This window comes from Falco naumanni, chromosome 5 (assembly GCF_017639655.2).
Source record: "Falco naumanni isolate bFalNau1 chromosome 5, bFalNau1.pat, whole genome shotgun sequence".
Taxonomy (NCBI): domain Eukaryota; kingdom Metazoa; phylum Chordata; class Aves; order Falconiformes; family Falconidae; genus Falco; species Falco naumanni.
Window position 1 is genome coordinate 51354207 of NC_054058.1, and position 22980 is coordinate 51377186.

Here is a 22980-nt window from a genome sequence, read left to right on the forward strand (position 1 = left end):
TAACAGTAAACAGCAGTGCTGTCATTTTTGTCTGTTCTATATGGCACCTGCCACCGTGGTAACTGGGTGCCCTTGTGATATGGGTTGTATGAATTCTCTAGCGCCATTTCAATAGCAAAATGAACCCCAAAAGACTCATAGTACAAACAGTTTGTTGCATTTCATTCTTTTGCACTTAAAAAACTACACCAAAGGTCTGAGCAGGGTGAAAATCACCAGGGTTTCCCATAGAGTTTTCTTGCTCTGTAGCTCTGTGGTTGGGAGGGCTTGGAAGGAAGAAGAGCTTCTATCCCCTTCACCTGCTGAATTTCAGATAGACAGAGGTGGGGGTCTTCGCAGCTCTACAGATCTATGCTCCAACATCCTGGCTCCAGTTTTAGCCTTTACTCAGGTGGTGGCTCCAACTTAACACAACTATTAATTTGCAGGCAAAACGCCTAGGTCATATTGTGATGCTCAGTCTCAGCAGAGTTGTTAGCCACTTCCATGTAATCATTTATCAAACTCATTTTCATATTCATTTTTATTGCAATAATACTCTTACTTTTCTTTTACATATTGCCTGTAAGTATAAGCAACTCTGAACAGTAAAAAGATCTGAAAAACAAAGTTTTCATTCCCCATACAGAGCTGGTCAATAATTTTCCACAGTGTGTCCCAATGCAAATATACACAGTTAGGATGTCTCTTCTATAAAGAATGCCTCAGTGAGTATTGCTAGCAGGACTACCTGTCAGGACGATATTATCCATCAAATGCAATTATTTGCTCTATCAGTTACCAGTATTCTTAATTTATAAGGCACAGATTGCTATTGGAAATGCAGAAAAGTAGTCAGTCTTGAAAGATAATAGTTAAACTACAGATTCCCTTGGGGATGGGATAAAAATGTCTGTATAGTCACACAGAACCATACTGGCATGCAAGCTAGGTGGGTCTCCAGGTTGTATAAGAGAATTGAATAAAATTTTTAATATATTTCATGGGAAATTATAGATTTGTATAACATTAAAATCAGAATGAGAACATAAACTCGATTTTCCTTAGTGATCTGGTTCTAAAAGGTACAGGTCTGGTAGAAATCCTTGTGCAAAATCATACCCATAAAAAGAGAAATTCAGAGGTCAGGTATGTGATTAGTAATTGACTTTACATTACGGAAATGGTGAAAGCTTTTGGTGTTGTTTTCAGGGAAGTAGAATGTTTTAATTAGTGCCAATTAAGTAGAGAGCCTTGAATAACTGTTTTCTGTCAAAGAAACTGTTTAATGGGGCTTTGGTTTTTTGTTTTGTTTTTTTGTTGTTTTTTTTTAACGTACGTATTTCCATGTATCTCACAAGGATTCATAGAAAACAATTAAGTCTTTAGAATTAGGTGTGAGAAGTATATACTGGGATTGTATAAGTTTATCAAGAAGAAAATAATACTGCTTGCTTCTTAAATGGTTGCTACAAAATATACAGTACTGACATCAGTCATATTCTTTTATTTTGACTCAGCATTTAAAGCAAAAAGTTTGCCAGCTGACTGCAGGAGAACTCAGAGAAGAAGTTGGGAAATGCAGATAAAATGAGCGGGGGGGAAACTCATGAACATTTTAGGAAGAAGCAGTTCATTCCTACCTTTCTAATGAACTTTTTATTTTGCGTTTCTTATGAAAGGTTTGGTCATTCCGAGTAATTTTTAAGGAGTAGTTGATACTTTGATCAACCTTTATATTGATCAAGATTACAAGAAAGGGAAATGTTATGATGAGCTGTCCTCAAGCATCATGGATCCCCTGTGCTGTGTTACTGTGGGAGCTTCTGATCTTCCACAACTCTCACCTGAGCCGTAATTTTTTACTGAGCAATTTAAAAAAAATCTGTTCTGGTCAGTGCTTTCTGTAGCCCATAGCAGGGGAGTTGGTGTTCTGTGCATATCTGTGATTTGCAACGGAAAGACTGTGAGATGGAGCTTTCAGATACTTTCAGCATCTGCAAGGTCTAGCAGGGTCTTCACCAAAGTACATTAACAAGTGTTATTTTATTAATAACTCAGCTTTTGAATTTTTGCTTGCAGGAGCCAGTGAAATTGCTTTCAGGCCAGACCAGAACATTTGGTCAACCTCTGCTGTCAGGCATGCTGATGCAGACCAATAGCCCAGTAGTCTTTAATTCCTAAACAGTACATTGCTGCAATAATAACCTGTGGTGTGGTTCTAAATTGCTTTCCTGCATTATACCTCTCCACCTCTGATTATAGATTCTTTGAAATTGCAGTAATACTTGTTATAATCTGATTTGCTCATATTTCTTTCATACTGCATGCTTTGTAGCCATGCTTTGTACATGCAAACTGGATAAGCCTCAGTGAAAATGTACTGAGTCTGAGAAGACATGAAAGCAGCAGTCTCTGTTTTCTTTTAAGAACATGACAGCAAGCATATTGCTCTCTGGGCTCTGAGTGGTTTTACATATTTAACAGAGGTGCCCAGCCAATTATCATCACATGGTAGGCAGCACAGCTATAGACCCGCATGCCCTTAAATATATTTTGCAGTACATTTCTCATATACCTAAACTGCATATATTTATCTGTGCAGTTTTTATCTATTCATTATTTTGGGATATGTAGATTGCCCAGGACCCTCCAATGTATAATTATATGTTTGAATGAGCACAGCAACTTCACTAGCACACATTTGTTCTGTAGACATACTAGGAGAATTATAATTGATGCCTTTTTTATCACTGAATGAAAAAAGATAAAAGTGCTGCTATAAACTGGAAGTTGAAATAAATTATGTAAAATACATAATTCGCATAATGACTGTCCCTTTATAAATGTTCGTATTAAGTAACCATATCATTTGGGATAATTCCTCCTTGAGGAATGCTGTGAAAGAACAGCTCATTCATTATCTTGACTTGGTGAATTGCTCTAAAACAGCTCCTCTGATGAGAAAATTGATTTAGCATTTCTTTAAACAATTGAAAATAATGCTTGAAATCTATATTTTCCTGCACAGAAAGTTTCAGTAACTGTCTGCATTATATGGCTTTGACTAGTTAAACTGGAACTCCCCCCAAAACACACTTATCTACCTCTCCTCTACATGAATATACACATGCAGAACCTTGCTTTAAAACCACACCTGGTCTATTAATCACACTGAGAAACTAATCACTCAGCTGCTGTAATGTAGCTCCTTTGATTCATTGATGCCAGTAATTAAAAGTTTTGGAGTCATACTTGGAAGTTTGGAAGCCATGCATTTATCTACAGGCAGCATACTGCATCTGCTTACTGTCCTCATAACAGCATCTCTGAGAGCAGGCAACATGTCATTTCCCCAAACTTTTGTCGGGAAAGTTCTTAAAGATAAAAATCCAAACTACTGAATTAAGTCTACCACTTGTAGATATTAAGGACAAAATTACGGAAGAAAATACAGTAAGGGGAAAAGCATGTATGTACTATTGGTTTGATGGGACTCCTTCCTGACAAATCCGTGCTGTCTGTTACTCATCTTCTTGGTTTTTTTCTAGATATTTACAAGTAGTTTGATTATTTATTCTGTTACAGTTATGGGAATTGAAGCTAAGCTTTTGGGTTTGTAGGTCTGTGGCTCTTCCTTTTTATTGTTTTCCATTTTACAGTCTTCTGGTAACTCACTGCATACCAGGGGACCTCCAAGATAAATGCCAACAGTCCATCCAGCAGCTCTTCAGGGAAAGCCAAACCAAACTAAAACTGTCTGATTTAGCAAGGTAATCTCTAATCCTTTTATTTCCTGATTAGAGATTGATGACTCTACCATCTATTGCTAGCATTAATTGTGGAAGCTACTTGAAGTTTAATGAAATGATGACGCAAAAAAAAGCATTCCAAATTTCACCTTTCCAGGTGACATCCTTAAGTGAAGCCCAGTATCACTGAGTAATAGACCAACACTTTTGTTGATTTTCTTCTTCTATTAAAATACTTATAGGACAGTTTGTTGTTATCTTGATGCCTTTGTTAATTGCATCTGACTATGACCTTGTCTTTCCTGACTTTGAAAGTACCAGATCATACTGTGCTTTTTACCTGTCCTTAACAACCTGACCTGGTGCTTTTAAACTGTCTTGGATTTTAGGTACAGGGTGTGCTCAGGGCATAGTCAAATCCATCTCTAGCTATATATGCTACCTTACCTCCACCCACAGTATTATTTGTATTTCTGCCATTACTATTTTTTCTCTAAGGAAATGTCACTCTTTGCTACCCTTGTGCTTTAGACCAGCATTCCCAGGGATCTGTAGTCACATCTCTGTGTGCACTGGAATCTGCCTTTCTGCATGCCATTGATTTTTCTTTTGCTGTTTCCACTTTACTAAGCCAAAGGTGATGAATGGTTGGACTTGATGATCTCAGAGATCTTTTCCAAACTAGGTGATTTTATGATTCTATGTTTTATTCTTAGCGGAAAAGGTTGCGGAGATGTAAGGTTATGTGGGATGAAAGAGAGCCAAATTTCTGAAACAGCAGGTAGTGGAAGAGACCATTTTTCCTTCCAAAAAGTGGGGCGTGTGGCATGCTTACTGTTGACCCGAAAGAAAATTCTCTGTGGAAGGTAATTAGCAAGATGTCTTCCAAAAGTAGTATTGACAGTGAGGGGGGAAAGGAATTTCTTATGGATCAAAAGTAAAGATTGAATAGAAGGGTTGCAGGAGGGCATCTTTCAGAAGGGCCTGTTAGTTTGGATAAGCTTCTGCCAAATTCTATATATATGGTTTCTTATCTACACTGAATTTCCAGACCTTTTGAGGTTGTCCACCCTGTCTCATCTGTCATTTTTAAAAAATTGTCATTCAGCCTTTCCTTGTGATCAGCATAGTTGCTATGTTTAGATTCAAATCTCAATAGGAGAACACTTTAATTCATTGCACCACCAGCCTGTGATTTTATCTTTAGGATTCAAAAAGACACCTTAACAACCTCTTCTCTGCTCCCAAAGATTTTGATGGGAACAGTTTTGAAACTCAAACCAAACTGTTGTGTTTGTCAAGACCAGGGTGAGTTTGTGCAATTAGAACTTGGTTCACTGTGTTTTTGACAAGTTCTCCCAGGAGGTTTCTAAGCAGTGAAAGTGTTTTAGGATGAAGTTCATGTTTTCTGCATGCGCTTGGCAAAGGCAGATATATTGCTCTGGTATAAAAAGCTGAAATTGCATTTTTCCTCTCACACTCAGGAAGTGAGCTTTTGCATTGGGGTCAGAGAGGAGGCTGTAGAGAAGAGTTATCTTCCCTAATTTTTATTCACATTGGAAGCTATATTTTTGGGTTTATGATTTTGTTCATTCTTTAAGGCATGTAATTTATGTGTGCATAACATGCAGAAAGTACTGCCAGCATTTCCCCAAGGGATAACAAAATGAATGGATTTTTGGAGAGGGGAGGGCAGATGGGAAGGGGAGAGCTTAAGTAAATAATTTCTGCAACTATTAAGTGACATACAGTCCCTGTAATAAGTGGATATTTCATGTCACTGAATTGCAGTGAATCACTAATGTAATGCTGTGGTCTATATGGAAGATAAAGTATAATAATCCAAGCAGACCACTAGTTTTATGTAGCCTTTTATTATTACTGAAAATAATAAAAGTAGTAGACCCGTACTTACATAGGGAGATTATTGTTTTCTTATTTTTCTCAAAGTCCCTTTAGTCAAATGATGTACAGTACAATGAAATAAAGGTATCTTTTGGCAAAGATTTACAGTGGTTCTTAGCAACTGGACTTTCTTATAATTTTGTTTCTCTGTGTTAATGAAGATGAATATGTTTGGTGTCTGATTCAGTAAGTTGTTTGGTATTTAAAGAATGTCTTCTTTTAGAAACTGGGAAATTAAATATTATATTATTTAATATAATAAAATAATACAGTTTGTATTTAATACACTTATGAAAACACACTGCACATCATTTTGAGGCCTTGATCCAGTGCTGAGTTCTGTACTTACCCAAAATCATATGAGATGGGACCACTACTGGTGTGAGAACCTCTCATTTTGTCTTTTGCAGTCTCTTGCATTAAACTGGGGGCAGGGGGGAAGCACCTTTGTGTTCATATCCCTTTTTCCTTGTCTAGATGGTTGGTAAAGATCCAGTTGCTGTTCAGCATCTCAGTCTCTGAGGGGACACTGTAAAGCAGAAAACCCTCTTGGCACCACAAGCTGCTGAGGACTCTGAGCAGGCAGTTTTAGTTCTGTGGTCAAACACATTTTCCTGGGTGCCTTGTTCCTGAATTTGGTATTCTGCATCTCATGCACTGGACTGAGTCTGTATTTCACACCAGTGCATTTAAGAAGGCTCTTTCTTTCTGTTTGCATGGACCTGTGTTTTCCAGGAATTTTCCAGTTCATTTCTAACAGAAGTGTGGGCCATTCCATTCAAATTCTGTTGAAATAGCTAATGGTTTGTACTGAATTTTAATTTCAGGTGAAGGGAGGTGCTGCAATTTGATGAGGATGCACCTCATCAGAGCAGCTCAGGGAGTGTTCTGCTGTTTAGCTTCCTGACCAGGTGAGGGAGTCAAAAGAAACTGTCTCATGTGATTATTAAAATTATTATGATTCACGGAAAAAAGTAGGTAGATCATGACAAACACAGAAAGGGTATTCAGAGGTATTAGACCAGCCATTGTTGCTGGTTAGGGCTTACGTATTCTGAAGAGCTTCAGTGTGAGAAAGGACCTCTGCACTGTAGAGTGTACTGACAAGCTGAGTGGCTCATCAGGAATCTGGAGTGGGTGGGACTCAGCTGAAACACCCCAACTGCGATTCAGCTTGAAGCTCAGGACCCCTAAATGGAGGTAGCCACAAGCTGTATGCTAGTTCCCATCCCAGCAAATGGCAATCTAATCCACACAATAAATGTAAGAGGCTCATTTGGCAGCACATATAATGCAAATAAGAATGGACAAAATCAACGTCCATCCCCATTCTCACTTGTATGCTAGATTGTTGATGACAGTTTGAAAACACATTCCAGAGATATTGATATGCAAGCGAAGCCCCTTTCATTTTTACATGCACACCTCCTAAGCTTTACATCTTTCCTTATATTCTCTTTTGCTACCCAGACGTGCTTACATAATGGCTATGCAAAATAATGTATGCATTTCCTACTGCCACCCCAACAGATATCAAGAAACCCGCTGTTACTTCTGAAACAGATGTGCCTAATGGCCACACCACAGCTTTGGAAGATAAAACTGGGGGTAGAGGAGGAGTGTGGAGGAGGGGTTCAGGAAAGGGATACGTTGCCCTCAGGAAACAAACGCAACTCCTTCGCAAGTGCAGTATGCTGCCGCTGCTAATCCTATTAGCAGGCTAAAACTCAAGACAGAAAATATTATTTTAACTTCAACTTAAAAACAAGAGAGGGAGCTGGGAAGACTAAATATATTTCATACTACTGTTGTCCCTGGAACAAAAACTTAAGTGCAGATAGCCACACTTTGTGAAGTCAGCCTTCCTTCTTTCAAAACTGGCACACAATTTCCTTATTCTTTCCTTATATATTAAAACTGGGGTATTAATTAGCACAAGTTAGGAGGAGGAAAATAATTTTGGAAAAGAGTTATTACTGATTTTTTTAAAGGAAAGGGAATTTGCACTGACTTGTTTGCAGACTCCATGTTTAAATTTATGAGGCATATTTCTCCCTGCATTCCATATGCATCCAGTGTTTTTACTTTCTGTCATCTTCTTAAGCTCTATTAATTTTCTTAGTATTAGTCAAATGCGTCATATAATCCTGGTTGTTTCTTCAATAGAAAACTAATATTACTGTTCCACTGCCTTAATCACAGCAGGTTGAACCCTGTGCAAGCACGTGTGTAACTTACAGTTACAGCTAAATCAAAACAAGTTGGATGAAAGTTTCAAACTGAGACCATTGGTCCAAACCTGCCTCTTCAGCTCATGCTTAGTACCAAAGGGCAAGTTTATAGTTTTGTCTGTAACAAGACTCAAATTTTCTCAGAACAAGTGATGGTAAGGCTCTTCAGAGCACATGTGTTCTGAAGGAATCTCATCCAGAGCAGAATGGTTCCTCAGTCATCCACTTCTAACGTCGAGGCAACTGAATTACTTTTCACCTACAGCGAGCAACATACAGTAATCCCTTTGCTCCAGATATTCATCATTTCTCTAACACCATGTTTATTATGTTGCAAAGCTCATAGAGAGGAAAATATCTGCTCAGGTATTTTACTGCGAATCTATCTTCTTAGGCAACACTAAAAAACACCGTTAAGATTTGACTACCAGGCAACAAGAAAATTCATATATGTGTGTATTTGGAAAGAGAAAGGGACAATATACTTTTTAATGCAGCTGAAATTAACTGCAGACAGTTGCCTTAATGCAAAATGACTTCAGAACTTTATGAATATAATTTTGGTACTCTGAAGTACTAAAAAAAGTCGGGCTTACTGTTCTCACATAGGTACAAATGGCATTAGTAGTCTTTACAAATCTTGAAATGCTCCAGAATTACTGTTCAGCTGCAATGTGGGTATATTTTCCATAATGCAATGGTATGTGTATTAGTGCATATGTACTCATATTGTTGAAGATGATTACATAGCAATTTATTTAAAATTTATTTTTAATCTCCACATCCTAGTCAGATATTTGGTCTTTCAGGGTACCAGAAAGATTGACTGCTCTGTCATAAGTGATTTCCCTTGACAGCAAGCTGTAGTCTCAGCAAATCTGTAAATATAGGTATTGCATATTATTAGTGAATGTTCATTTCTCCTATTCACTATAGAAATGGCTTTCATAAAGTGTGTTGCTGAGGTAGTTAGAAAAACCATTATGACTGACTTGCTGGTAGTTTAGGGAAGTTTCACGTAGGGAACAAGACACAGTTGCTTTGCAGGAGCTGATTTCTTTGTCTCTGGCAGGTGCACAGTATTATAACGTTTACCACTATATTTAGGTGTTTATCAGACTCAAGAATTAACTGGGAAAGCTCACACCAACATTTCTCATCCAGATGAATTACCTGATAGCTATTTAGCTCAACCAAGGTCAGGCATGTTTGAAACAGCAAAGCAAGAGTAAAAGCTTAAAAAAAATTGAGAAACTCAGAGACAAAATAGAAGAACATTTACTTTTGAGCAGCTTTTTTTAATCAGCTTTTTCAGCAGTCATGAATAGCTAATCAACAGGTGAGAGTGAATTACAAAGAAGAGGAACCTCACAGTAACACTGAGATATGCAAGACCTCACATGTGCATGATGGAAAAACTGGTGGACTTGCTGGTAGGACATCCTGGGTGTGCACAGAGGCTGCGCTTAGTGATGTCTGCTGCACTTCTGGCATAGATAAAGTTGTTTCACCTTGCTCTTCTTTGACTCTTGTGAGTAGTTAACATTTAAGTGGTAGCTGCAAGAAAGAACAGTCCCTTCCCTTAGTGAGAAATGGTGATTACCATTCTTCCTGGGCACTACACATCCCAAGATGTGAGACCTTTTAGTGTCCATCCTTCCTTGTACACTGGCTTGTTTTGAAACACAATTTGTTCCTATTGTAACAGAAAGAATTGATAGCCTTTAATTCTTCACACTACTAGCAATATTTGTCCTATCAAGAAACTAGCAATGATCACTGAGAACTGGGGCAGTATTGTGCTAGATGATGCTCAAAGACAGCCAAAATACAATTCCAGTCCTAGAGCATTCCATTACTAAAGAAAAGCCAAGAGTTATGACTGGTTAGACAGGTGGCTATAAGCAATAGTGACTTCATCGGTCAGGTTGACAGGTAATCCAGGATGACTAATGCATGACATCCTCATGTTTTCTCATAGCAAAGAAGAATTATAAAGGAGAATAAGAGAGTAGAAGGCTCTGCAGCTGATAGGGAATGGCGCAGGGGAAAGTTTATTTAAATACAGAAAAGATTCATAGCCTGAATTACAGACTGATCGAAGAAGCAGCCGTCATATAGACAGTCTGTCTATAGGGTAGTGAAAGATCTGAAGGGTTCTGAATATGAAAGGAAGTGGCCTATATTTTATTTGATCAAAGATGACATGGTCAAAGAAACAGACTGGGAGAATGGTCTTTGCAGCAGTGTTCATATCGGTGGAGAATAACTGCACTTGTGAAGGCCAGAGGGAAAGGTAAGATGCCAGTGTAACTGAACAGCAGATGATGAGAGCCTCAATAAAAATTTTAGCTGTGGGGTTTGATAGGAATTATCATATCCGTGGTATGTTATGCAGAACAGATCTGCAGTATCAAGGCACTACCAGGTTGTGAGGAGTGAATAGAAGATGATACCCAAGCTAGAGTCACAGGGGAGAGCGTGGGAGTACCATCACAAACCAGGCATCTGTCAGTGAGTATAGGCATGGATACGGGTCTTTCAGTGAAATTATTTATTGATTGATTGATTGATTTTTATATAATTAAGCATTTCTTATTTCAGGTAGTCTGAAATTTTGAGATTATGTTGAGCTTGCTGTGGAAAAGGTAACTACCAATTCAGACATTTACGTAACAAAGGTCACTGTTTTGAGGACATGTGCATAACACAGTTTTGTCTACGCTCAAAATGCATTAATGTGTAAATTCAAAGTGCAGAAGAGTCCCAGGGCTTATTTGGGACCTGTGTGGCCTGGGAATTGTTGCCTTTAAATAAGCAGAAATAGATAATAGACTAAAGGATTCTGTAATGATTTTTTAATGGAAGGGGTCGTTCGAGGCCAAGCACACACATAAAAAGAGGCCATATCGCTGCTTTAACCCTCAAGGAGGGAGTTATTGCTGTCTTCTTATCATTGTCTCAAATAAGGGAGAAAACGATCAAGAGTTGTAGTGGTGGTTCTAGAGAAAGGCCTGGAGCTTGACGAAGCTAAGCAAAAGCTGAGGAGGAAAAGAGCACAAAGATGATGGAGAATGACAGCAAGGTTGTGGATATGTCCATGCCATACATTGTCGTATAGTGCAAGGAAAGCCTTTCTATACCTGTATCCGGTCCTGGAAGCTGTCTTCAGTCTGTCTCAGCAGCTTGGAGCTCAACAGAAACAGTTACTCTACTGTTACAGTGGATTTTCCGTATTTTGAATTTTTTAAATCAAGACTGAGACAAAAGATGTAGCTGTGTCTGCGACTTTGTGCCACAGCTCCTGACGGGATTTTGTGATTGTTATGGCAAATAGCAATCCAAGCAGGTGAAGCCAAAACAGATGAGCAGATCGAATAAAACTTTCCGGACTTGAAAACTATGAATAGATTAGCACTGATAGTGCCAACATGAAGCAGGAGGTCTTTTGAAGAATAATGTGTCAACTTTGGCTGTGGGATAAAAGTAACCCCACTGAAGCCATACAAGTAAGTGTACAGGTGATAACGTTGAGTAGATGTGTACTTTTTTTGTTTAGTGAGACCTAGAAACCACAATGTCTATCAAACTTTCTTCCTATTTAACTAAGGTATTGGCAAAGAACAGAAAGGCAGAAACTGAGTGGTAGATTTGATCTCACAGGCATGGAAGTGAGTTCTAGTCATGGCTGCTGATTTCCCTTCTTATGTATGTTTTAATGAAATATTAAAATGATGTTTGTATTTTAACAGCTCACAGCTGCAGAGATCTCAGCTGCAGAGATCACTGCAAGTTGCAGCACGGCAATGAAGTTAGAGATAACCACAGAGGAGTGCGGTCTTTGTTTCTGAATTCCAGTTGTTCATTTCTTACTTCAAACACTTGCAAAAATATACAGCCATTGCCCCTCATTAAATTTCCTCTAGCTGTCTACCTGTCTGCCATGTTCTGAGAGTTGAAACAAAGCTACCCAAGAGATGCAAAGATACCTGAAAACACACAGTAGTCTACCTCATAAGTTAAAAGGATTTTAATAAATTAAAAATTGTTATAGGCATTTTCTGGAACGCATATACACATTCATATGTGTGTTTTCTCAGTTCCTTCCCTCTATTTTTGTTTATTTTTGTACTCAGGAGTTTAAAGTACAAATGTGTGCCTAGCATTAAATATAGCATATATCATCACTACTTAAAGCAGAAATACTCAGTGTGCATTTGTCGTCTTCCATGATTATATCCGAACACTGTTTATATTATTTTTAGTGTTATTTCATATTTACTGTGTACCAAACACCCAACGAGCTACATTTAGACAGGAGGAGAGTTGAAAACATGGCACATTTGTTTACTATTAATCATTACTGGGTTTTAATTCTAGTCCCACTTTCTCTTTGGCAATTTTCCCTGGGTGGAAAGGGGCTGGTGGCTGAGGGGTGTCGAGTCATGTGTGCATGAAGCGTGGGATGTGGTCTGCTGAGGGCTAGCGTTGCCCTCTCAGACAGCTTATGATCCTTGCTGAGTCCTGCCAGCACCCGGTCCTGGTCCTCTGGAGTTGGGAGACACAACCTGGAGCCTGCAACAAAAACCACCAAGCAGCAAGGAGCAATCTGCAGCCAGCCAGGGTGCTGGGTGCTGCCAGCGTGCCCCTGGGCTGCCTCGCCGGGAGCCCCAGGGAGCTGTGTCCTGGCTCGAGGTCAGGACAGGGCTTCCTTAGGCAGTGCCTTCTCTTTTCCTCAGATGATGGCAGAGAAGGGCCAGATTGTATCAGAAAGTGTAACTTCAATGCTTGGTTACCATTACTAAAAATATCTTTACTTAAAGAGGTACCAAATCAGTTCTACAAGTGCCACTGTAGGGTCTTGAACTAATACCTGGCATTGCAGCAGAGAGTGTGCACGTTTGTTTGGCATGGGGAACCAGAAGTAAAGGGAAGAAAATCAAAATACCACGATCTTCTCTTTTGCAGCATCTGGTTTTGTCTGTGCTTCCGGGTTTAGTGAGGTAGCTGATGGAAACCAGAGGTTCTCCCTTTGCCTGTTGCAACACTAGGATGAACCCCTCAGCGATCTTACGCTCACCCTCTGGCTGCCCTTTCCTCATGACTAGAGTGAAATGGGGCAATAACCTAATTGGATTTGCACATCCCACAAAACTTGCCGGTGAGGTTAGAGACCTCTGTGCAGCTGATTTAAGCCTGTTAGTTGTGGGTTGGTTTCTTCTTCATAAACTGCATAGAAGTATGCTGCAGACCCCCCCAGGCTGGAAATCACTGAAGTAGACGAATGTTAGAAATTTGATACTGGCAGATTTAAAGAAGAAACAATTTGTTCATGCAGTATGAGGGATATAAATATGAGCTAACAGTATGGTTGTATGGCTTTATTTTTCAAACTCTACCAGTAGAGATACTTTCTAAATATGGTATTTTGGACCCAGTTCTTAATGATATCCCAGATATGGCAGAGTACAGGCACCTCAGCAGTAAGAACTAAAGCTAATCAAGTGAACTTTGCATAATTATGAGCTGAGAACTTAAAGAACATAGCATATGTCATTCATGTCCTAGAGATGAGCACAAACTGGTAGCACAGACTAATAGAGACTATGGAGAGAAAATAGTGTGTATGAAAGCATGATGCAGACATGAGCTGTGTTCCAAAGAAGGAAGTAGTTAGATTACTGGGGCTTGTACATTTGCACTATTAGTGTACCTATTATTCCTACTAGGCACCCTGAAATTCTTGGAAAAAGGGCTTTCTGGATATTGCTGAGATTAAGTTGTCTTTTGTTAGTCAGTAAGGAAAAAAATTACAACATAATCAAAAGATTTTGGACAACACTTTCTCAGAACCTAGGTAGAAAAATGGCTACTTTATTGGATTTGGATTTGACAATCTGATATTTGCATTAGCCTGGAAAGTTAATAGTCATCTGCTCTTCTCCTGCACAATAATAATACTACAGCTATGTGTTCACGTGTGATAATATCACTACACGGAGAGTAAATGCTCACACTTACCAAAGCTGTGAGCCAGATGAAGCCCTGAAGGCTATTTAATCACCTAAGCTGAAGCTTCGTTTTCCTAAGTGCTGTGGCTGTAGTGACTTTCATGGAAGTCAGTAGGTTTAACTCATTATTTTAGTTTCTTTTTTTTAATGTTGCTTTCAAATACATTTTTTGTGGTTTGTTTTAATTTTTTTGTTGTTTTTATTTTTTATTTCTGGTTTTCCAGTGGGAATGTTCTTAAATAACAGATTTTATAATCATAGTGATAAAGGTGTTATATTTGAAATGTTATTTATGGGTGAAGAAGAAACACCTTATAAATTCAACAATTTATTATTAGCATCATTTAAATTTTAACATTATAATCCAAGAATCATTATTAGTTGGGATCTAATTATTACAGAAAATAATACTTCTGTGTGGAAAAAAGTTACAGTAACACAAGTAATGTCAAAATTGTTATACACACACTTGTCAGTTTCTACCACTTCTGCTGGTGTTTCATCCACCCTCCCCCTGCTCATTTGGGTCCTGAAATGGGCAGTTTCAGTGTGGGACGGAGGGGGGTGGGGTGGGGGTGTGTGGCTTACGATGTGTCATTGGCATCTGGAATCATTTACTGGGAAGTATATGATGTTCATTGTGATGGTTTCTTTTTCCCCACTCTAGGATTTACTTCGGGGCATTTTTATGTTTGCTAACACACTTTTAGACCTTGCTGTTTCTTCACTGGTCTGAAGCTGTACTTTACACCCAGGTTTACTATACACAGCACCTTTCACATGTGTTCAATACTTCTTTGTTCTCCTAGTTACCCCTAAAAGCAGTTTTGTCCAGCCCCGGATCTGCATTTCTTTAGCTGAGCGCTGGTGAGTTGTTGATAGCTGTGAGGTCTACAGTGCCAGCCAGTGCCCATCTCTCTAGCAATGGCAATGTGATATTATGGGGCTAGAGGGTAAGAGCGGTCATCACACAATTCAGGCATGCTTCATACAATATGAGGTATATATGTAGAAAAAGTGGAATAATGTATGTGTGAAAGGTAGCCATAGTTAGAAGTGTCAAATATGTATTTTTCTAATGGGCTGTCCACTTACCAGTCTATTATAACGTGAACAGTACACTGTTGGGGTTGGACGTCTCTGTTTTGCTTTTGTTTTATGAAATACGTTCCAGTGTCAGTAGTTGTTTGCTGAGACAAATAAGGGGAAACTGCACATCTGACAGAGCTGACATTCTAGTTACTCATTATCAGGTAATATTTATACAGATCAGAGAAAATGCTGAACTTTTTAATAAAACTCAGATGCAAAGACACAGTCCAATACAAAATTCTGTATGATTTCCCCCCGTCCCCCGAGGAATTTTATCTGTAAATCGGCAAAAGGCACAGTAGGAACATTGCGGCAAGGCAAGAGCAGCAGGCCAGATTTATAGTCCCATGTTTACTTATTTCTAATGCAGCCCACAGCTCTCCATTCGTTTATGTTCAGGAATATGTAATGTATTTATTCCTATTTATTCCTGGCTGAGAGTATGTATGACTTAACATGAGACACCAGTCCAGAGATCTATATTAGATACTGTGAAGTAAGAGCATACACCCATAAAATTTTTATCTTTGGGCACTTTTTGAATGTCTACCACCTGCAAGGGGATGTTTGCAGATGCAGTGTAAGGGATTGTGCAGCAGGGCAGTTATTACCATACCTTGTGACCAAGGAGTGCATGTATTGCATTAGTAATAAGGCAAAAGGAAAGCATCCTTATTTCTCTTACCTTCTGCATCTGTAAATTGGCACTTTCTGTATCACTATGAACATTGAGAACCAGGTACAGAGGGTCAGGTTTTCTCCTTGCTTATACTCCTGTTAATCCATTTAACTCAGTATCACAAAGAGTTAGTACAAATCAGCTGCTGTTAGTTTTTGGGCCATGCTATTCCCTGCTGATAAAACCTCCATTTCCCTTCCACTGCAGAAAACGGAGCACTTAGCAGCTCTTGGAAGTTAAGTTATATATGGTGATTTATCTTTCAGAGATGATTCTTAGGTTTGAATTATTTTATTTTTTTCATTACCCTGGTAGGAAACTTTCCAGCCTTACAAAACTTGGGGTGGGGGTGGGGGTGGGGTGGGGGGGGGTGGGAAGGGGGGGAGAGAAGAAAGAAAGAAAGAAAGGAATTGGTTCTCCTAGGTAGGTCTGCACTGGAATGGTTTTCATGTGAAGGAAGCACAAGTCACTCACAGAGCTGCCCACATTCCAGATTCTTTTATCTTACCTTTAGTAATTCAAATGCTTGTTGCACTAATTTATGGGATACAAAGCCAGGGATACACATGGGGACAGGGCCAGTATGTTTTTAACAGCAGATCACCAACAGTCTGCAGCACACAGAGTAACTTGCTCATACTGATTCTAGCACTATTGCTAGACTTTCAGTTCTGGCTGTAATGAGCCATGCTATTATACCCATCTTCAAGTGACTGATGGTGGGTGCAGATAACCAAGTGAAAAATTCCTCTAAATGCAGCTCCTCCTCAGCTGGGTTGCCATATGCTGCCAAATAGTTATATATCTGCATAATTATAGGTAAGAGCTTCCACATTTCCAGCATTACCTTGTCAGCTGATATATAGCAGTGGAAAAAACTGTGCTTGGATTGATGCAGGCAGATTGTGCTGAAGGGCCTGCCTGCACTTGCAGGGAGTTTTTATTTAGATGTATTAGGGCCAAATACAGAAAACACCCTATAGACTGAACAAGTAGAATGCAGATACATGAAATGTTTGAAAGGGTCAGGCCTGGTTTACCAATTTCTTACCTATAAACTGTCAGATTAGTAACCAAACTTGTAACTAGTACTGCAAGGTTGCTATACAGGTATTCTTATGCTTAGACTAACTATTTTGTACTACCAGTGGTACAGTGGGTTCAATATTGTTATTCTGAAGTGAGCTTTCAAACACATAATTACATGGAGATGAAGTAAAAATCATATTGTAATATGTAATATAAACAAGGTGTTCTATTTCAAGTGGTTCAGCCAAAGTAAGAAAATCTAATAATGAGAGGCTTAAAAATAGAACCTTTCCCTTTTATTAATTGAAGTAATTTTAAAGGGCAAAAGTAAATATGAAAGTTTATATTTAGGCTCTTACATTTCTTTTTTTCACAGGACTGGGAATTTCCACATTTTATGGGTGATGTTGAAGTGAATCTTCCAGGCTTGCCATCTGCACACATGCAGTTCAAAGTACCTTATTTCCAAAAGATCTTCAAAGAGGAGTATCACATACATATAACAGGTATGTAATCTTACAGACTGTGACACAGGCACACAGTGATCTTCTGTGTAATGAATGTATGCTCATGTATGTTCTTAACAACATACTTTATGTGTGTGTATGTCCCAGATTACTATTTTTCTATGCATTTATCTGTCTATATCTACATCATCTATATATAAGTAGCTCAGGGAAATGAGGAACCTTTACCTTACAAATCAGAGAGACCTGCTGTTTTTCATGGATTTCAGCAACTTCTTGTGACACTAAGTAATACCTAATGTAGCTTCAGAGATCTTTTATCTAAAATTACTCTCCAGGGGTATTAGAAGCTTATTTCATTTTAAAATCTCTTATGCTTTCAGATGCCTTTGCTATGATTTATGCTAATTTCTTTTCATAACTTTGGTCATTCTCATCTGGCAAAGGCCACTCATAACCATACTTCCATCAGTCATGTAACCAGAAGCAGACAGTTAAATAACCTCAAATATAATAGAATTGCAGTTACTTAAATGAATGGTACATATAGATAAAAAGTACTTGATCCTTGCATACTGTGAGACAGTATTTTAATAACAGTAGGGAATGAAAAAGAGAAGGTTAAATAGGGATAAATATTTTGGTTTTACCTTCAAGCTATGCAGAAGGAGCATAGCTACTCTCTTTGCATTGGAAAGAATTTGGTAATAATGGATAGCAGAAGAATGCAGGTGTGAATTGACAGGGCTCTTTAACTGCTAATATAAACAATCACAGCACATGATACATACAGGAATAAGATAGATGAGAGCATCCAGTGGCACAGCCATATAAAACTCCTGCAGAGCAGGGACAAAAAGAGCATTCAGAGATGATATAAAGATAAGGCCAAGAGCTAGCGGGTGAGTCACAAGGTCACCAGGCAGCAAAAGCAAAGGTGAAGAGGAAAGAATGACAAACCCAGGACTCAGTCAAGATAGGCTGAATGAGGTCTCAGAAAAGGCATTTTCAGCAGAGAAAGTAGAAATCTGAGTGATCAGAAAAAAACAGAAAAGAAGAGAAAACAAGTGCAAAAATTACCTGCTGGCTATTGAATGAGGGAAGGCAAATGAGCCAGTAGGGAGTACAGATGGAGGCATAGAAAGCTTTTCAAGACTGAATGTAGGTGCCTTGCTGGAACCCTGAAAGAGAAGACAAAGACCAAGAAGAAAGAAGGGCTGGGGCATGTCTGAGTTAGACCATTTGAGCCACTAGTGATTTATGGAACAGGATGAAGTAAATGATCCCGTGGTCAGTGACTGGAAGGTAGGGTGAGAAGAAATGGGGTGTGTATATGATAAACACTTTTTTTCTCTCCAAGTGAGCAAAAAGGGAAAGGAGAGGGGAAAAAAACAGTATAAGCATCAAATATTTGATCTAAATCATGGTATTCAGAGATAGTGAAAACGGGGTTTCTTCTGCTTCTCGAGACTAGAGCATGAGTTCAAAGGGTTTCAGTCCCACAAGGCTCCCAGATGCCATGCAGTTACTCAGTTGTATAAGAAGTAGTGAAAATGGGTGTACAGAGGAACACAATGACTGAGGCATGGTAGGGTGAGTGGCAATATCAGATACAGAAACTCAGGATATAATTAATGTAGACGAAAATGGGTGGCAGAAGAGGGAATGAAGCACAAAGATCAGTTTTGCATTGTAGAAGAGACAAGGATATTGGTGATAATCAGGGAAAAGCAAAGAATAAGCAACAGCAAAAAGCATAAATTAGGGATGAGAAATACAACCGCTAGCAGCGCTGCTGTTTGAAAATAGACCAGCCGAGAGAAACCAACATTTATCCATTGTAAAGTCTTCTGCAGAGAGGACTGGAGGCCTTTCTGATTTTCTGGCAAGAAGGCATTCTTTTAATGAGGATGAGCTAATGGATAGGGGCTGAGGAATATTTTTCCCTGCTCAGCATTAACAAGATCCATTTATTAGATTCACTAGACAAATCAATCCATTTGACTGCACATCACGTACTCTGTCTACTGAGTGCCTGTTTTATCTTGGTGCTACACCACCTTTTAGGAGATCTAATAAACAGCCATAACACATGGCACAAGAACCTCCCTTTGGGTAAGTTTTGCTTGAACCATCTGTTCTTGCCATCAGTTCTTGTCTTAGGTTAGGGTATCATCTTGGATCATTTTCAAGCTCTAGTTATTGTGTGGATGTGTAGTTACTTGTAATTTTCTACGCAAATCAAAGAGCTAATAAAAGAAAGAACTGGTTCAATATATATAAGAAGATGAATGCAATCCAGTCTAAAATGAAGGTAGAGAGTGATGCACATGAATGCAACTGCAGCAGGTGACATGGGGGTAGGACACTGATAATGGCAAGAACCTGCTGTATTTAAGCCCTGTTTAATACATGGGATCCAGAATGTTAAATTTAACCACAGGACTTCTTTTTAGTAAAAACCAGGAAAAGAAGACCAAGGCCTCAATATCGTTTATTTTAGTACTTACTATAGGGATAAAGTCAGGCTGTAAATCTGTAATCTGTGCCCTGATTTGTAGAAACTAGAAATCCTTTTCTCCCAAATATCAAGGACAAAGAAAGAATGGCTGAAATAACATTTGCTATCTTTTTCCTGGCAAATTTTATTCTTCATAAGTTCTTTTATAGTCTATTTTGGTCACTGTTGATTGATATAAATAAAAGCAGCTCTAGGACTGCCCTGAGCAGCCCTATTTGATGCTAGGTTTCTCCAATGAGCAAAGGTCCAACAAAGAAGCAGCTCTAAGTAAAAGGGCATTAAGAAGAGTGAAGGGCTTTAAACCACCTTTCTGTTGCTGTGTGCTTAATGGCATCATGCAAGTTCTGTACAGATGAAGCATTTCACAGTTACATGCTTTGTGTTGCCAACTCTCCTGATTTCATTACAAGTCCTAAGACAGTTGCTTTTTTAAATTATTTTTTTACAGGCTTAGTTCCTGAATTCAGTGACAGGAGAATTTCAGCTTTCACAAAATAAAGCTTATGATTGAAGAGAAAAAAAAATGAAATGTTGCTTCTGCATAATTCAATGCCTAAAAAAACAGATAAATAAAACAGTACTAAGGGTATTATTTTTAACTCATCTCACTGCTTTAAACTATTAACATGCTTTCTTAGGCCTAACTTGTGATTTCTGAATGTTGTAACTTGGCAGTAATGCTGAATTAACATCTGCATCCTGTAGCTAATATGCTTCAGTGTAATTTTAAATTTACTATCAAAAGCATACCTTATTTTTACTGGTAACTGAGTACCTTGTTTTGCTCGAACTTTGTTGCACCTAGGAACTCCTAGCAAGTATCTACTTAGTATTAAATGTTTTTATCCTGTTTTGATAGCTGCTTTTATCTATGAACATCAAAAAAACCTTGAATTCCTGCATCTGCTTAACACATCTGGATTTCCCTTGGCAGATGGTTCATTGCAAAATGTGTGTTTTCCGTCTTGGACTACTGTTTATGAAAATACATAGTCTCTTTTAGTTGCTATAATACCCAGGAAAATTTGTAAAACTTAAAAGTAAATTTTGTTACTTCAGATTCTTTCATTGTTAAAAGACACTAAGGGGCCTGACTGGTACCCTTTAATAGCAGCACTGGAGATCCAAGAGCATCTGCTGTCAAGTATGCGGATAAGTTTCAAATAGGAAATATTAAAGTGTGAGTATAAAAACAGATGGGAGATTTTTCTGGCTGTTTATAAACACATTTCTGAGTACTGATCTAGCCAGAGTCCCCTTCTACCCAAAGGAGAAATCATCACCCTCATGGCTGGCAAATATCTGGCATGGCTGTGTTTTGGAGTTAAACCACAAGTGTTCAGGCCAAGCGTTGCCTACACAGGGAAGCCTCAGGGAGCCCGTGGGCAAAAATAGAAAGGTTAGAGGTAAAACCAAAGCTGTCCATGCACACAGATGTGAAAAAAACTCAGAGGATTTGCAGCTTAGTTCAGCTGTGAATAGTCTGTATACATGTATCTAACTAATAACACTAACGTGACAGAAGATATAAAGAACCTTTCAAAGATACCTGAATGTTTTACAGAGGTGTCTGAATGTTTTAAGACAGAAATTGCAATTGAGATAAGAATCTAAAGTCGACATTTCCTACACTAGCCTCTGGCTGTGGTTGCACACCATAAGGCCACTTGAGTCTAGCCTTGGTAAGTGGAATTTTCACATTTCTTCTTGACCTCAGGAGGAATGCTGAGGAATGGCTTCTACACGAGATTTCTTTTTTAGGACATGACTGTTCTGTTACAGAATGAACATATAAAAATAAAGATGCTTCAGAATCAGCAGCTGGTTTGGTATATTTGGACCTGCAGGATCTGCCTCAATTGTCCAGTAAATCAGTTACATGTGGGCTTGTGGACTGGTTGCTGAACCTCTCATAGACCTCATCAGCCTCTTTCAAAATGACCACTGCCCAAACATCAGTTGGTGAAAATAAGTGCCTTTCTGGAAAAAGGAAAAAGAAAAATCATACCTCTTTTACCCTGAGAAGGCCCCTGGCATTTGCATGCAGTGCATGTTTGTTCAGCTTCAGCAGGCAGGGGAGGATGTTTATAAGCAGAGTCCTGTATAGGCTGATGTTCCTCTGAACATGGTCCTACGGTGCGGGTCCAAACCGCCATAAGTGGAGATGGTTCTAGGGTTAAGGTTTCCCTTCTGGTGAGTGTCCTGATGATGAGGATACAATCCTCCTCAACAGCCATGCTTTCTCAGAAAGCATGGATCAAGTTTTCATCCCCTAATAGTGGTTGTAGGCTACAATGCCTAGTAAAAGGTTTCCCATTTCATATCACAACCCGGTAAGGACACCCAGTGCATGCTTTTGGCTAGCTTTATACCTCCAGGTTTCCTCTTTGCAGATCTTTATTGCACCAAATTTCAATATTGCATCACATTTCCAAATACATCAGATGAGATTCCTGCCTCTCCAAAGTCAAGTGTAGCATGTAAGGACATCAGCTCTGTGAAAGCCAGTTACTAACCAGGTCTTTTTTTAGGTAGTGCATGGCTGAATGACACAGCCTATTTTGCCACCTGATTTTCTTCGTTGTAACTTTGTTGTTGAAGAGTCTGGGTGTAATTCTTTGCAGTTTGCTGAAATGTTTGATTAGCCTTCCAGTCTTGAGAGCTGATCTTACTACATCCTTCCATTTCAAATTGTGTCTGTGAAAAATCCACCTGCTTTAAGAGGGCTAAATGGTGCCAGATATATGCCAGTGTTCTTGGCCACATAGACCTCACCGGGGTAGAGCCAACCCCAGAGCAATAGTGGTATGGATCATACAGTAATTGGTTAGGAGACAAATTAAATGACTTCATAGTTTACGGCTCCATTTTCCTTTACCACTTATCCGGAATGAAAGTTGCAGCACTGTAAAAGAAATTATAAATGTAATTTTAAAATAAAATTAGTATCTATGGCTTCATAATGTATTTATTTTGAACCATTGCAAAACTATAAACTTAAGCTTGTTTATGTGCAAGGTGAGAGGTCAGGAGTGACTTCTAGTTTACCAAGCTTATTTACTGTATAAGCTTAATACATGACTTAAAGTTTGCTATAAAAAGCATAATGCTAAAATTAATTTGCAATCGACAATCACTTCATATACATAGATTACACACATGTACAGCATTAAAGGTCTGTCAGTATAAGTCTCAAAAATTACTTGTCACAGGCAATGATCATCAAATAGATGTTTGTGAGTGGAGACTGTCAGGCCTCTTGATTCAGTCTGCTTCAACGTATTTATCACTGATCTAGAAGGATTGCTTGGTAA

At 38.8% G+C, this 22980-nt stretch overlaps 1 protein-coding gene across 1 annotated transcript in view; it reads left to right on the forward strand.

The window, feature by feature from the left end:
• Positions 1-22980, forward strand: part of TMEM117 (transmembrane protein 117) — a 220348-nt gene that overhangs the window by 191668 nt on the left and 5700 nt on the right. The window contains exon 7 of the mRNA XM_040596799.1: positions 17055-17184. Coding sequence (XP_040452733.1) covers positions 17055-17184 — 130 coding nt within the window. The remainder of the gene's footprint in view (positions 1-17054; positions 17185-22980) is intronic.